Raw genomic sequence first — 15,997 nt, forward strand, 5'->3', positions numbered from 1 at the left:
CTCTCTCTCTCTCTCTCTCTCTCTCTCTCTCTCTCTCTCTCTCTCTCTCTCTCTCTCTCTCTCTTTGTGTTTGTGGTGGGTTGTTGAATTGGGGCAAGCAGGTGGCTTGCATGGAGTAATAAGGTGGTTTTAGTTAATATTAGGAGTGTTGACTGCTTTATGTAATATTGGATGATTGTTGTTGAGTTGTTTTTATTTGATTAATTCATTTGAAGGGCATGTAACTATCTTTTTCACACATGTGAAACGCTAAAATGGAATTGCATATTTAAAGAGATGTCCATTCCTAAAGACTATTGCTAGTAATGATGTTTGCTTAATTCATTTTAAGGGCATGTAACTATCTTTTTCACACATGTGGAACGCTAAAATGGAATTGCATATTTAAAGAGATGTCCATTCCTAAAGACTATTGCTAGTAATGATGTTATAGTTACCAAATGTATTGATTACTTCTCTATGCATTTAAAGATGATTTGTTTCTTAAATTAAAGTGAAATTGTGTAAATGAAATGTGTGTTAACTCTTGGTTTGTGTTTTCATGAAATCACATTATAGGTATTTCTTGTAAACCACTTTATTGCAATGGATAAGGGTTGGATGAAAATTACCAATAGAAGATCGCGAGAATATTTAGATGGAGTCCAACAGTTTTTGAATTTTGCATCTAATCATGCACATCCGGATGGAACGATTTCATGTCCATGTAAAAAATGCGTGCATACAAAGTCGTGGCCTATAGATGTTGTACAGGCTCACTTAGTGTCAAAAGGGATTTGTAGGGGTTATAACCCTTGGATTTTTAATGGGGAATCATCGTCTGCAAAGACTACTACTGAAATTCCTAATAGTCATGTCCAAGAAAACCCAATAGAGTATGTCGATCTTCGTGACATGTTGCATGATATGTTCCCCATACAAGATATGGCATCTGGGCCAACAGAAGAAGTCCCTAGTGTGCACCAACCCACACAAGGTCATAATGAAGATGCAGTTCAATTTATGAAATTGCTTGAAGATGCTAATCAACCTTGTTATGAAGGTTGTAAGCATTTTAGCAAGTTGTCAGCCATTGTGCATTTGTACCACATGAAGTGTCTTAATGGTTGGACTAACAAATCATTTACCATGTTGTTGGAATTTTTGCTTGATTTTCTTCTTTCAAATGCTAAGTTGCCAAAAGATTATTATGAGGCTAATAAGATTATTAAGGATCTGGGCTTGAATTATGAGAAAATTCATGCTTGTCCTAAAGATTGTATTTTGTATTGGAAGGACAATGCCAACCTTGAAACTTGTCCAAACTGTAACCTTTCAAGATGGGAAAGTAATGAGTCTAAAGGTCAACAAAGTACTAATGCTTCCTCTAAGAGAAGAAAAAAGAAAGCTGCAAAGATCCTACGGTGGTTCCCTTTAAAACCAAGATTGAAGCGACTATTTATGTCTCCTGAAACAGCCAATCATATGAAGTGGCATGCCAATGGTCGTGTGAATGACAGGTTAATGAGGCATCCTGCTGATTCTGAGGCTTGGAAATCATTTGACTCTAAGTACATAGAGTTTTCATCCGAGCCTCGTAATGTAAGGCTTGGATTAGCAGCTGATGGATACAACCCGTATGGAAATATGAGTACTTCTCATAGTACATGGCCAGTCATTTTGATCCCATACAATCTTCCTCCATGGATGTGCATGAAAAAGTCTTATTTTATGCTATCATTATTGATTCCCGGTCCAACCTCACCCGGTAATGATATAGATGTCTACTTACAACCCCTAGTAGAAGAACTGAAGGAGTTATGGGATGTTGGAGTAGAAACTTTTGATGTGTCTTCTAAAAATTCATTCCAAATGCATGCTGCACTATTATGGACAATAAATGATTTTCCTGCATATGGTGATATCTCGGGTTGGAGTACCAAAGGTTCTCTTGCATGTCCCTCTTGTAATTATGATCGTCAGTCTCGTTGGTTAAGATATGGAAGGAAATTTAGTTACATTGGACATAGGCGATTCTTGGATAGTGATCATAAATTTCGTAAGCAAAAAAAATCATTTGATGGGCATGTTGATATGAGACCAGCTCCTATTACAGTATCCCGAGGGGAAATCATGTTACAAACGGATGCTGTAGCTGATCATGTGTTTGGGAAGAAAAAAGTTAATTTGAGCAATAAAAGAAAAGAGGGGAGGAAGCATTAACTGTGTGGAAGAAGAGAAGTATATTTTTCACCTTGCCTTATTGGGAGGATCATGTGTTGCGTCATAATCTTGACGTGATGCACATTGAGAAGAATGTAGTTGATAATATAATTGGCACATTATTGAACTTGGATGGCAAGACAAAGGATAACTTGAAGGCACGCCAAGATTTAAAGGATATGGGTATAAGAAGTGGACTTCACTTGGAAAAGGTTGGGAATGATCAGACACGTATGCCACATGCTTGCTACCATATGAATGCTAGTGAAAAAGATGGTTTTCTGCAAGTTTTGAAAGATGTAAGAGTGCCAGATGGATATTCTTCAAACATCTCACGTTGCGTTAAACTCAAAGAAGTTTCTACGCAAGGTATGAGCTTTTTACTCAATAGTTTACCATTCATACACAAGATATGGGCATGTAAGTTGTGAACTCTTATATAAAATTTTATGAAACAAATGGGCATGTAAGTTGGTTTCCTCTCAACCATTACCTACCACAAAATTTTAGGTTTCTCCTTAGAGTGTTAATTCTGAGATCTTGCATCATGCAACCTTAAAAGAAAGGCTATTTGACTCCCATCATAAACATATTAATAGCTAAGAGTATGGCTATGATAAAACCAAAGTTTTGAATGTTGCATGGTTCAATTAAAAAACCAAAGTTTTGAATTATTCTTAAAATCATGCAGGCTTCAAAGTTTTGAGTACATCTTCACATCTTGATTGAAAACATGTACCATTCAGCATGTTTCTAATATTTTATTTTCTTTAGTGTATAATGACCACTTGTTTAATAAAATATTTAGACTCATCCTTAGCTTTGCATACCTTGTTGTTTGACATTGGTTGATATTATCTCCTTCAAAATTCAGATGTGCAGGCAGCCGTACATGTCACTCGCGGGCCAAGCAAGTACTTGGATATTTGGGATCTTCCCGATGAGGAAGAAATTGAGTTGCCACTAAATAGTATGCATCAGCCGGTTGATGATGGGGCGAGGACTTTCACTGGTTTCTTGGGTACGATTGCACGGAAACCCCACATGTGCCCGATTAGATTTCTTAATTGGAAGGCCATGCCAGAAGAATTTAAAGAAGAGTGTTGGCGTCTTGTAAAGGTATTAAAGAAGTTATAATACTTGTAATTATGACATTCTGTACTAGGTTTTACATTACTGTTTTAGCATAAAAAAATTTGTAATTTGATAACTCAATTATTTGATTGTAGCGAAAATATAGTGTCCCTGCTGATCCTGTTGCATATGCGGCTCTGAAGACATTTACCTTACAAAAAATTGGTAAGGCATGGAGGGATCATAAGTCTAGGCTGAAGAAACAACACTATATACCCGATTCAAGAAACAAAGCACGGGTAAAGAACAAAGACAACACAGGATGCATAAAACAAGATTGGGAAATACTTGTTGATCATTGGTATACTGATGATGCAGTGGTATGTTTATTTTATCTCTCTTTTCCATCATGGATCATACTAAAAGGAGAATGATTATTAAGAAATTGAGAGTGCATATTGGATTGCTTTCAGATAGGATTTGTTAGTTTTATGTGGGTTTTTAGTGAAACTGGTATATATGTGGGTTTTTATGTGGGAATTCTACCCCTTGTTAAAAATAATAATGGTAACTACAAACAATTAGATGATTCTAGTCTTTTAGCATAAGCCTAAGAGAATTAATACAAGACTTTCGTTTGTATGTGCACATAGCTTTATTTTATCGTTTGTGTTAACAATAAGCAATGAAGAAAATGTCAAAAGTATACTCTTTTTTGTGTTATCATTGGAATTTAATGAATGATACTTAATTTTTATTTTATGTGAGAATCTTATGATTATAATAGATCTTTGTATTATCATTAACCTAAGCATATAACTCTATTGATGAGTGACACTTTTGTGCCAAGCATATGTCAACTTTGAGTAATCTTATTTAGCTAAAAGTGGCTTTAGATACTTAAAGCATACTGTATATAAACATGTAATTTTGTTGAATGTAGATAGAGTCAGAGAAGAATAAGGCGCGTCGTTCTAAACAGGATGACTTACATACTGCTAGTTCTTGCGCCTTTGCTGTGCACGCTGCAAAAAAGGTAATAAGTATTATGACTATTTTTTAAATGATTTTGACTTCTCCTAAAGTTTGTGGAACCAATATTTATCACTATATAAATATGCTGTTCATAATGCAAGCAAAAATGGATGGACTTCCTGTAGAGCGTGCAGTATTATATCCAATACTACATACTCGTAAAAATGGATCTGCAGTTAATTCTGTAGTGAAAGAAAAAATGGTGAGTAATTTCTACATTGTAGTTTAGGGGGGGGGGTGTAAACAAAATAGGAATTCAATGATAATTGTCAATTTTCTATGTGGTGAGTTGTTCCAAAATATAAATGCTCAATTTTTCTCATCCTGTTTTATTGACAACCAAACAACGTTTAAGCAAAAGAAAACTTGTTTCTCGGCAACAAAACAAAATTTAAACAAATGAAAAAAGAGCAGAATAATACAAAGAAAGAGAGTTCCTTCCATGGTCATAAATCCAACCGTAAAATAAAGAAAACAAAGGCAAGAGAAATAGAGAGAGGTAATACCTTAAATGCTGTCAAATCTGAACTAAAATGGGACTTTTTGATAATGTTCTATAAGGCTTTAGACATTTGAGAGTTGAGGACTCATGGCTATGAGAGATGCAACTATGTAAGAAAGTTTTTTTTTTTTTTTTTAAGTTCAGTTTCAACTATGTCAATTTTCTCTTGAGAGTTACTGGTACATATTGGTGCTTGTTTGTCTCATCCTATATATATGTATGTATATGTTGTGGGGTCATTTTAACTATATGATTTCTAACTTTTGTTATTTTGTTCAAACCCAAATATCAGGAAAAAATGAAGCTATTGTTGGATGATTCTTCAAATCAGTTGCAGTCATCTGACATGAGTGGTAGTATTGCATGGTCAACAAATGATGTGTTTGCCCAAGTGATGGGTAAGGAGCGCAAAGGCCGTATTCGTGGGGTAGGATTTGGTCCAAGCCCAAGTGGTCAAAGTAGCAAGAGCGCTCGCACGGACATTGAAATACAATCAAGTCAAGCAAGGGACAACGAAGTTGCACAACTGAAGGCTTCCTTGGCTACTATGGAGGATAAACTTGCAAGTTTTGACGAAATGAAGGAAAGACTTAGTCAATTCGAAGACATGGAGCAAAGAATGGAGGAAAGAATGGCTCGCATGCTCCAACAAATGCAACAAAGTTCTTCCCAATGCAATCAGGTATATTAACAAAGACTTAGTCATTTAGCACTTATTGAGTGATTATACTTTGTATGTAGGATGTTGCACCACTCTCTTCTAAATTGTGTCATTGCCTAATTGGAGATTTCCGTTGTTGTATAGAGTACATTTTTAGTGTTGCAATTCTCATATATATATATATATATACAATATATTATTTCAAATATATGCAAATCAATGAACTTGATGTAGATAGGGAAGGAAGAATATGTAAGAGTGTTGACATTGTAGCACACATCATATGTGGCATGATGGGTCACTCTAATCAAAAAGATGCATGCCTTAATATTTACACATTTTCACTAACAAAACTGTAAAGTACTTACATTAACAAAAAGCAAAAAACCCAAACCGAATTCTAGAAGAAGATGAGATGTTACGAGTATTTCTAAGGAAAGCATTTTGGGGCATTTTGGATAGTGATTGCATACGAAAAATGACGACTTTTTCCATTATTGTGATAGCATAGCATATGGATAATTACTATTGGTTTTTTATATTTTTTCTTCCCAATGCAATGAGGTATATTAACAATGACTTAGTCAATATTTTTCTCTTTGTAAGCACTTCGTTGTTGTTGTGAGTGCGAATAAAATGTCTTTGTTAAACTTGTTTACATTTTTTGCCTCGGTAATATTTTCTTGTCATTCTATTTCATTTATGTGCACTTATTGAGTGATTATACTTTGTATGTAGGATGTTCCTTCGGCTCAACAATCTCCAGCTCTCCAAAAATCATCAGCCGCATCCTATCAACCAAGCAGCTTATAAGTTTTATCTTGGTGTTCGAGAACTTTTTTGTGTACAAAGAACTACAGAAGAACAACTGCATTTTTTGCAAGTGTTAAAGGATATTTTTAAACACTTTGGAACTTTGATTGTTGTATTAACTTAATTTGAGCGGTTGTTTTATTCAAAATACCACATCTTTTTTGTTAATCTTATGATGGTGGTTATAGACAACGTTATGTATTTGATAATATATTTCAATGTTAATATTACGTTAGTTTGGAGATATTTGTAATGTTGTTAATTAATTACATTTGTAGTATTGTTGTGTTAGAAGAGTTAAAATTATTATAGGTTCTAAGCAGGTTTGAAAAATATATTTGTAATAGGTTTGACATATTTAGGGAAAACAGAGATTTTAAGGCCCACTGGGAAAAAAAAAAAAATCGAACCTATAGCGGCGGTTAAGAAGCGCTGCAATAGGTTCAAAAAAGAGCTGCAATATGTTCACATTTTATGATTTAAATAAAACCCTATAGCGGCGCTTATCGCCTGCCGCTATAGGTTTAACCCTATTGCGGCGGGTAAACCGCCGCTAAAGGTACGCACATATAGCGGCATTTTCACCCGCCGCTAAATGTGCAATTAGCCCGGTTTAATTTATTGCCTATAGCGGCGCGATGTGCCCGCCGCTAAAGGTGGACACCAATAGCGACGGGCGCATCGTGCCGCTATAGGCAATTAATCCGTAAATTTGAACGTCGTATGGCGGCGGTTTTATGACCGCCGCAATAGAGCAAAACCGCCACTAAAAGGTTCATCTATAGCGGCGGTTTTTTTTACCGCCGCAATAGATCTATAGCGGCACCGCAACGGTGGCGGGAAGAACCGCCGCAATAGCACCCGCCGCTAAAGGTCAAATGTACCTTTAGCGGCGGTTTTTGGGTCTTTAGCGGCGCTTTTGGGCCCGCCGCAATAGGTCATTTTTTTTGTAGTGTGCATTGGGGCATTTCGGTCTGGCTTGATCAATCGAAGAATAGACTCAATCGATCAAAAGTCGACCAGATTGCGTTTTCTGCAGTTTTTCCAACTCAGCCCTATCTCTTTAAAACGTTTAGGGTTTTATGTTTTTGCCCTAGGTATATAAGGCAAAACCCTAGCCACGTTTTTAGAGTTGCTCCAGTTGTATTGTTGCTCATACATTGCTGTTTTATGTAAATCTCTTGAGAGATCTAGAGGAGCTTTCCTTTACACAAAGCTTAGGGTTTTCAAGATAGAGATTACTTCAACATCTTGATGATCAACTGGGTTGCTACCATTGAAGCTTAAAGAATATCAAGCGTGGGTGCTTGTAGCTGATTGAAGAATTCAAGAAAGAAGGAGTCTGTGGATTCAGAGCTTGCACGGAGTCGTGTCAGTAAGTTCTACTGGTAGGTAGCATTAGGAAGTCGAGCGGGCTGCTTATAAGTCCTTTTGTATGAACTTCGATTCTTTCATAGTGAATTCAGTTTTGCCTTGAGGATCGGTGGGTAAAATCCTCCCCAGGTTTTTTACCAGTTTGGTTTTCCTGGGTGATCATATCTTGTGTTATTTATTATTCCGCTGCTTTATATTCTTGATATGATTGTTTGATTGTTTTAACCTAGAATTGCTTAATTTGACTAAGTAACAACTTGACTAATTAACTAGGCTACTCAATCTGGTTGTGTGTTAAGGGGTCTAAAACCGTTCACTTTCATTCCCATTTCTAGTTGTGATTGTGTTTCTCTCTCTCTCTCTCTCTCTCTCTCTCTTGGATAAACTGCGCATGGCACCTAAAGCGCTCAAAGCCCCAAGCCAAAATCCTCTTCAAGGTTCCGATCCTTCTTCTTCTTCTGATCCCATTCCCCGTCCTCAAATTCAATCCTGTGATGAGAAGGCCCGAAAGGACTTTTTGGAGAACTTTCAGAAACATGGCGTTCATTCGGAGTGCCATGTAGTTCTGTCGAACTTTTCTGACACACCTCTCCTCGCCGTCATTCAGACTCGGGGCTAGGAATCTCTATGTGAGAGACCCTTGAGGTGTTCCATCATGTTTATACAGGATTTTTACTCCAATATACACTGTATTGATACCTCTATACCTCGGTTTGCCAGACATTTTGAGGTAGATGTATCGTAGTTACCCTGGATCTTATATCTGAGGTACTACATGTTCCACGGGTAGTGCTTCCTAACTACCCCGACTATGATCGTCTTTAAAGGCTTTAGCTAATAAGGATGGTGATGATGGTGATGATGATGAGGATGCTAGCTCTTCCTGTGATGATGAGATGACGACCTCTCAGTGATTTACCATTTGTCATTCGTGACAAAAAGCGGGAGTAGTTTTGGGTTAAGAGTAGACTTGTACTTAGAAGGAGAGTTAGTGTATGACATTTTTGTTAGAGGTAGTGTTTACAGATTTTGCGGGATGTAGTGTGGTTCTTATGTTTTTTTTTCTTTTCTTTCTTTTGCCTCATGTATATTGGTCTTGTGACCATTTATTGACATACATTGTACTTATCTTTTAATATATATATATATATATATTTATATATGTATGTATGTATGTATGTATGTATGTATGTTTCTTCACCTATCTCTCCATGTGTTGTTTCTTTTCTATCTTTATACACATGTTTCTTTATGTATGCAATCCTTTATTTTTGTTTTACACAAGACGCCTTGATGAGTTTTGTTTAAGTGTTTCAGAAAGACAAGTTGTTAAGTCTACCATGCCATAAACTCTCTTCTTGCAAAGTTTATCAAGAGCTTGTGTTAGGGTCAGATTTATTTTGTATTTCAACAAGTGATTATGAGTTTAGTGATTTAAGACTTATCTCATGATTCATTTGTTTGTTGTGCTTTTGTCACAAATTGCCAATGGGGGAGATTGTTAGGGACATATTTGTGTAATAGGTTAATCCTTTGATAAAACGCACTTTACTTGTAATTGGGTAGATCTAGGATGGGTTTAGTACTTCAAGAAACAAGTGTTCAAGTTTAGTATTGAAGCCATGCTAGTTTGACCAAGAAACAAGTGAATAAGTGATGTTAATTAAAGCTCAACAAATGTCTCGGCAGAATCCTTTTTATCGAGGTTTAATGTTGAAGCCCGACAGAAACTGTATCTATTAAGAATTACGAAATCAGAATTTCCAGATCTGATTACACATGAATAAAATGATAAGAAAATAATAGGACAATGAGGGTACAAACCTCTAGTCGGAGATCCTCCTATGGGTAGCGTTCAGGTTGTATCTTTTCTACCATTAATGATTAAGCAAGACCTGTGAATACATTTTTTATAGACAATTTTTAAAAAATAATTTTTATTCTTCATTAATTTCATTTTTCAATTATAAGCAATCAAAAGTAGAATTCTAAAAACCACAAATGCTCATCAATCTAAGGTTGAACTACAAGAAAAATAATAATAATAAATCCAACATAAAATGAAAAAAAAAAAAAAAAAAAAAGAGAGAGAGAGAGAGAGAGAGAGAGAACTTTTTTTGTATAGGAAAAATATGCATAGAATGGAAGAGGTTGAGAATAAAAAGAGCCAAAATAAAGGAAAATAAAGGGGCAAAATAATATTTAAATTAAAAACCGCACAAGAGGAATGTATGTAGACAACACTTTTGTTTTGATTTTCCATTGATTCATTACTTAGTTATAGCATCAAAATTATACAAATACAATAATTATCCAAATTTTGGTAGGATTTATAAGGTCTATTTTGTTTTTATTTCCACACTTACACGAAAACACGAGAATTTGCAAGTTTTCTCAAAAATATACTCATTACATGTATTTTTATCATATAGGAGATTAAAATTAATGAGCTAATCTTGCAAACATGAAGCCAAGAAAATCCAAGGGTGAAACTCAATTGAGAATTGTCTTTTGAAGAATTTAATGAGTCAAAGATTTGTGGAAACATAAAAAGAAAGAGAGAAATTTGTTTGAGCTATTGTTGGAAAAATCCAGTCACGGAAAAATTCTGACTAGTTTTGGTGTTTTTGTCATATCTTTTTACTCCGATGTTGGATTGACTTGATTCTTACAACCACGGTAATAGAACTTGAAGATATAAAATGTTTTAGTTTATCAATCTTCTGAATCAGCTATTTTATGGCCAAAACCAACCTGGAAGTTGACCCATTGTTGAAAAACGGGAATTGACTTTTTTTTTTTTTTTTAATTTTCCTTTTTAGGGGAGTATGTGTTATAGGGTTTTGAATGTCATACATATTAAAAGGATACAAGAACAGCCACATTTTTTGCTGCTAGAAAACCTTATTTTTCATTAATATTTGAGAGTTTTTGTTTTTTATGGAAGCTTAAGAACCTAAGCTAGGGTTAAGGGTGAATCCCCAATGCTATAACTTGTCCACTTATCAATCAAAGCATATTTTTTATGTTTTGGTTATTGAAATCAATTGTTCTCTTTTTATAATTGTTTTGTTAGATTGATGTTTAATTGCTAATTCTTTCATAAGTCTATCCTTGAATATTCTTATTGTTAGAATAGGATTTTATAATCTCTCTTTCAAATTGCGATCATCTTGGTAGATATTACTTTTGCCATAGCCTTTGGGATATGCAATGTTTTTGAGTTTTTCTATCAAAGTTATTATTTTCTAGACTAAATTGTTCAAACAATATATGAATATAATCAACCAAAGAGAGTTTTATTAATAAAACTTATTTCTAAATCTTTCAATTGGATAGTTTATGTATACTTGCCCAATTGTGTACTAAATTGGATTGGTAGGAAATGCTTAACAATATTGGTCGACAAACCCTAACGCCCTAGTGATTTTGATTATTGAAATTTACCAAACTTTCTTTGACCCAATTTCAGTCATATTTTTCTATATATTATCGATGCTTTTAACGTGTTCTTATTTTCCTTTTCGTAGTGGAATGACAACCTTAGCTAGACTACAATTTCTGTTACAAAATTGAAAGACAACACTAATTATTTGTTAGAATATGCAAATTAATCATCCTAAATTTCTTCATTTTAGAAAGAAAACTAAGTTAATTAAAATATTTATGCACTCAGTTTGTATTTCCTACCATAATTTTTGTTATAGAGATCTAATCACTTTTGTTAATATTTCTTATATTTTAAAAAAAAATAAAAGTGATCTCAATTAAGTTGTAATAGAAATTTATATTAAAAACAAACAATATTTATAGGCAAAAAATTGAATATATATGGAATCCGTTTTAAGAGCTTTACATCTTACCGTCCTGGAGGAGTTTGAGAACATGTCAACTTGGACCTAGAAAACATGCATGCTAATGAGTTGAATCTTAACATATCATGAACATAAGCACTTATTTGCGAAGAATAAAAAGAATTTAGTAAGAGTTCAATAACAATTTTTATTCTTATTAAGAAAGATCTCAATTGCAATAGCAAAACAAATGCTATCTACAACAACACTACAGATTATAACAGATTTCAGCAAAAGGCTGAACTTAAACAACTCAAAAAATAACTAAGCAAAATTCCCCAATTTCATTTAAACGAAGAAAAAGGGAACATGCTAGACACAAGTAAATGGGATTTTATTTACAATAGAACCCCTATAACCTATCTGTAAATAGTATTTCTTCATTCTTCATTAGTTACAATAGCTTGGGAGGCATTTCATTAAAGTTTGTTAGTACAAGCAGGAGGGTTCTGCTTGCCCGAAACCGCGGGCTTGACGTTAGCACAAGAGGAAGTACTAGATCCTCCACCTCCCTTGTATGCAAGATCAATGTCAGAAAGCACCACTTGTTGGCACGGTACACTCGTACTGCAAATAAGCTTCACAGCTTCCTTTGTTGAAGAAGTGCCTCTAATTTTCTTAAAGCTAACATTGCTGATTTTAACTTTAGAGGGAGACTAAAACAAAACAAACAAACAAAGAAATTGATATTAGTAATTGTAATTTTTTTTACTTTTTCTTTTCCTTTAACATTAAAATTTGTGTATATATTTGTGATGTTTATAATAACCTTATTTGAGCATTGATTGTTTGGGCAGTAGTTTTGATCAATGATGATAGGATTGGCAACATTTTTCATGACAATATCCTCGAAATGTATATCAGAAGCAACTCCAGAATGGGCAGAAGGCCATGTTTTGATTCTAACACAATTTTCTGTATTGCTAAGTGTAGCACCAGAAACTCTGATTCCTGAAACAGGTTGTTCGTTCTCGTACTTTCCAAGACTTCCAATGCTGATACCATGGCCAGGTCCACAAGTTACTTGGTTTGCAGAAACATCTTGGTTTCCATCACCAATGGAGATGCAATCATCACCTGTTCCAATATTGGCATTCGTAATGGTGATCTGAGATGAACGTCCCATGTGGATTCCATCGGTGTTAGGGCTGTCTGCGGGTGCAATTATGGTAACACTTTGGAATTGCAACTTCTTACATTCAAAAAGGTTGATGTGGAAAAATTTGCTGTCCTTCGATGTAATGTCTTGGACTACTGAATTTGTGACGTAGTCGAACCTTATATTCTATCCATGTTTCAAAGTTAGATAAGTTAAAACACTACATATGAGCACTCAAGTTTCATTTAAGCATTCACTTAAAAAAAAGTTTTCATTTAAAAAACTTTTAATTAGTAAAATGCTAACGATTCTTTTAATTATATAAAAATAAATAAAATTTTGTTTGGAAATAAATGTGATCATTAAAACAACATAAAAAAAAAAATAAGAAAAATGGTAACGTTATAGCAAATATTATTACATAAAATATTACAAGCGAATTTGTCAATGAATGTGGCTGGTACTACTTCAATAATATTATATTACATAAACAATTCTTCATGGATCACAAGCTTTTTTAAAAGATGACATTTGCGATTTTAATTAGTGAACTATCACTTTCAGATTTAACCATTGCTTTTTTCTTTATTGCTAATAGTTGCACAGGTTAGTGTTGTAGCACAAAAAGTTGTGTCCATATTCCATAAGCTTTTTCATATTGAAATTTTAAAATTAATTCTTTTTTGAGTTGTGGCACATCACTATACAAAACTTATCTGAAAATTATTTGTAAAACATCATTTAACATATAAATGTTTGAATTATTTTTTTCGTAATGGGTAAAATGTGTAAAGTTGTAGTGTCCATGTAAGACTACATAGAAAATGATGGAAATGTAAATGCTAGTTAATTAAGATTGAAATCTTACAATAGGAAGTGCGTTGCAGCTTTTCTCCTTGTTACAATCATTTTTTTCCCACGCTAGTTGTCCTTTGCCATCAAAAACTCCACCACCTGACACAGTGAGACCATCAATCTGTTTAAAAATGACCCAACCATCTTTACCGTTGAAGGAGGCAACGTCTGATGGGGCCTGTAGGGTTCCTTGAAGGTTAAACTCAATAGCACCTTTGCATGGACCCAACAAAGTCACTAAACCTAGTTTGTATGCCCCAGCTGAAATCACAACTTTACTTCCTGCTACTGTGCATGCAGCTTTCCAAGCTTTTGTCAAAGCCTAAACACATTATGAAAATTCAAAATTAGTATATAACAATCATTTTGCATGTTAATGTTTTATCATTTGATTATGACATTGATCAGTTTCTAATGTAAATGGAGTTGAACCTAAGTTCTCTTATTCAAAGTTAAAAGTCTTTATCAGTTAAGTTAACTGGAACATACTCTTCATGTTAATTAAGTATAGTTGATTGCAGTACAAATATTTATACTTGGGGGTGATATCGGCATTAGGCTTTGCTCCATACGATTTAACATCAAAGACCTGCTGGGCATTGGTGGATGCCAACACCAATAGCAAGGAAATTGTTGCAATGCTTAAATTCTTTCCCATCTTACTGTCCTTTATTTCCTTTCTATTGCCAAATTGTTGTATGAAATGATGGTTACCCCATTTGGTTTGAAGCTATTTATACTTCAATACCTGAGCTCAACACCAATGAAACTACCTCGCTAATATTAACTAATTTTGTGCATGGTCGCTAAGAACTCTCCTGTAGATACTTCAACTTCCGTACTATTATTAGTTTTTGAGCTTCCTCCTCCACTAACTAGTTATCGTTTGTTATTATATAAGATAAGATTATTTTACTTTCATATTGCATCCTAACTTATTAGCTTTAAATGGAAAGCTGATAGCCACTTGAAATTTGTTCATTTTATCTTGTAAACAAGGTGAATACTTCTCATTAGTAAGGCGGAAAAAGTCTAGTAAAATCATCATCTATCAAAATTTTCCAAATTTAGTTTAGGCAGCATGCTCATCTATGGTTTACAATAGCAAATAATGAAAATACTATATAGGGGAAGCTAAACACACCTTTTTAGTTATTATCTTTATTTATTGTTATTACTATAATTATTTAGGAGATCTTTGTCAATTATTAAATAATAATCAGTAACCCATGTAATATATTGAAAATTTTGACATAATTTGTTTTTCTTTTTCTTTTTCTTTTTCTTTTTCTTTTTCTAAATAAAAATTTTGATAATTAAGATAACTATTGAGCATTCACTGTAATTGCGTTTATATATGAAATTATATATTCTAGTAGTATGCATTTATTATGATTGTATTTGTCTATTGATCTGTATATTCTACCATTTAAAGAAAATATGAGAATCCTATTGGACAGTTTGAATATAGAATATGATTTAAATTTAATTAATTAATTAATTATATATATATATATATATATTAAAATAATGTCATGTAAAAATATGAAACATTAGAAGTTTATCTGACACAATATTATGAAATCAACTAAAAACAAAAATTAGCAACATTAGAAATCTCAATACAATTCTTCCTACTTGAACAGGTCATTGTCGTAGTAGAGCATCTTAAAAAGCTATCTTCAATATGTTCATAGAAAAGCTTCATGGCTACTAGTCACCCAAAGCTGGTCCCGCCAATCTTCTAATAGTTTTATTGCATGTATGGAGTTATACCTGCCAACATATATAGAATGTGTTGAGTTCATGTCTTTTGCCTATTGACAACATATTGCATTCATCAAAGAATCTACAACTCATCTTATATATCTCAAAATCATTGATTCTGCTACACGTTCTTGCCAGAACAGAACTAAAAGGGTGGCAAAATAAATTCAATGTACATATACATACCTTGTGAAGGTGTTTGATCTTCTCAATATCAACAATAAAACAATTCAAAAGAGGTGTATCAATCTCTTCATTTTCAACTGGTTGTCCCTAAACAACAAGCACATCTACCAATAACAATGACACATTGAACCAAAATAGTTAAGCAAAATTACACCACCAAATACCAACAACCATGACATAAAACTATAACAATATCATAGATCATATAAAAAAAATGCAGTTATATTACTTTGCGTAGATCATATCACAAAAATTAGCAATCATTAAAAGCTCTTGCTCGCATAAATCTAATATTGATTTAGAGGTCCTAAGCTAGATTTTACCTATTTGAGAAATCTCATTGAATCATTTTATAATCCACAGCTAGATACCTTTAAAGCAGAAATTTCAATTAACATATATACATCACAACACCTGCAGATAGAAGCCAGTAAGTGTCATTACTGTTGTTACTATTATTCTCTAACACCAAATATACACATTCTCCCACACTTACACACCCGTACTCACGCTTCATTAGACCTCTAACGCTCTCAACTTCATAAAATCAATATATCAAATGGTAGAATAGCATG

At 33.8% G+C, this 15,997-nt stretch overlaps 3 protein-coding genes across 3 annotated transcripts; 2 read left to right on the top strand and 1 right to left on the bottom strand.

Moving 5' to 3' along the window:
• The first annotated feature begins 585 nt into the window (after positions 1-585).
• On the top strand, positions 586-2,202 carry LOC136064944 (uncharacterized). Its single transcript, XM_065767421.1, has one exon. It carries the CDS (start codon positions 586-588, stop codon positions 2,200-2,202), a length of 1,617 nt encoding a protein of 538 aa, XP_065623493.1.
• A 354-nt stretch (positions 2,203-2,556) lies between these two features.
• Positions 2,557-6,533, top strand: LOC112018425 (uncharacterized; the record flags this gene model as incomplete). Its single annotated transcript, XM_065767422.1, is given in 7 exon segments — positions 2,557-2,571; positions 3,077-3,321; positions 3,432-3,656; positions 4,220-4,312; positions 4,412-4,513; positions 5,106-5,495; positions 6,213-6,533. Coding segments are annotated over 7 exon segments (1,145 nt in total), but the record flags the coding sequence as incomplete, so codon positions are not given.
• LOC112018426 (exopolygalacturonase) lies at positions 4,265-14,127 on the bottom strand. Its single transcript, XM_024050951.2, has 5 exons — positions 14,010-14,127; positions 13,483-13,793; positions 12,285-12,800; positions 11,952-12,171; positions 4,265-4,287 (listed from the first exon to the last, which is right to left on the bottom strand). Exons 1-5 carry the CDS (start codon positions 14,125-14,127, stop codon positions 4,265-4,267), a joined length of 1,188 nt encoding a protein of 395 aa, XP_023906719.2.
• Positions 14,128-15,997: the final 1,870 nt, after the last annotated feature.

The sequence above is a fragment of the Quercus suber genome, unplaced genomic scaffold (genome assembly GCF_002906115.3).
Source record: "Quercus suber isolate HL8 unplaced genomic scaffold, Cork oak 2.0 scaffold_804, whole genome shotgun sequence".
Classification (NCBI taxonomy): Eukaryota; Viridiplantae; Streptophyta; class Magnoliopsida; order Fagales; family Fagaceae; genus Quercus; species Quercus suber.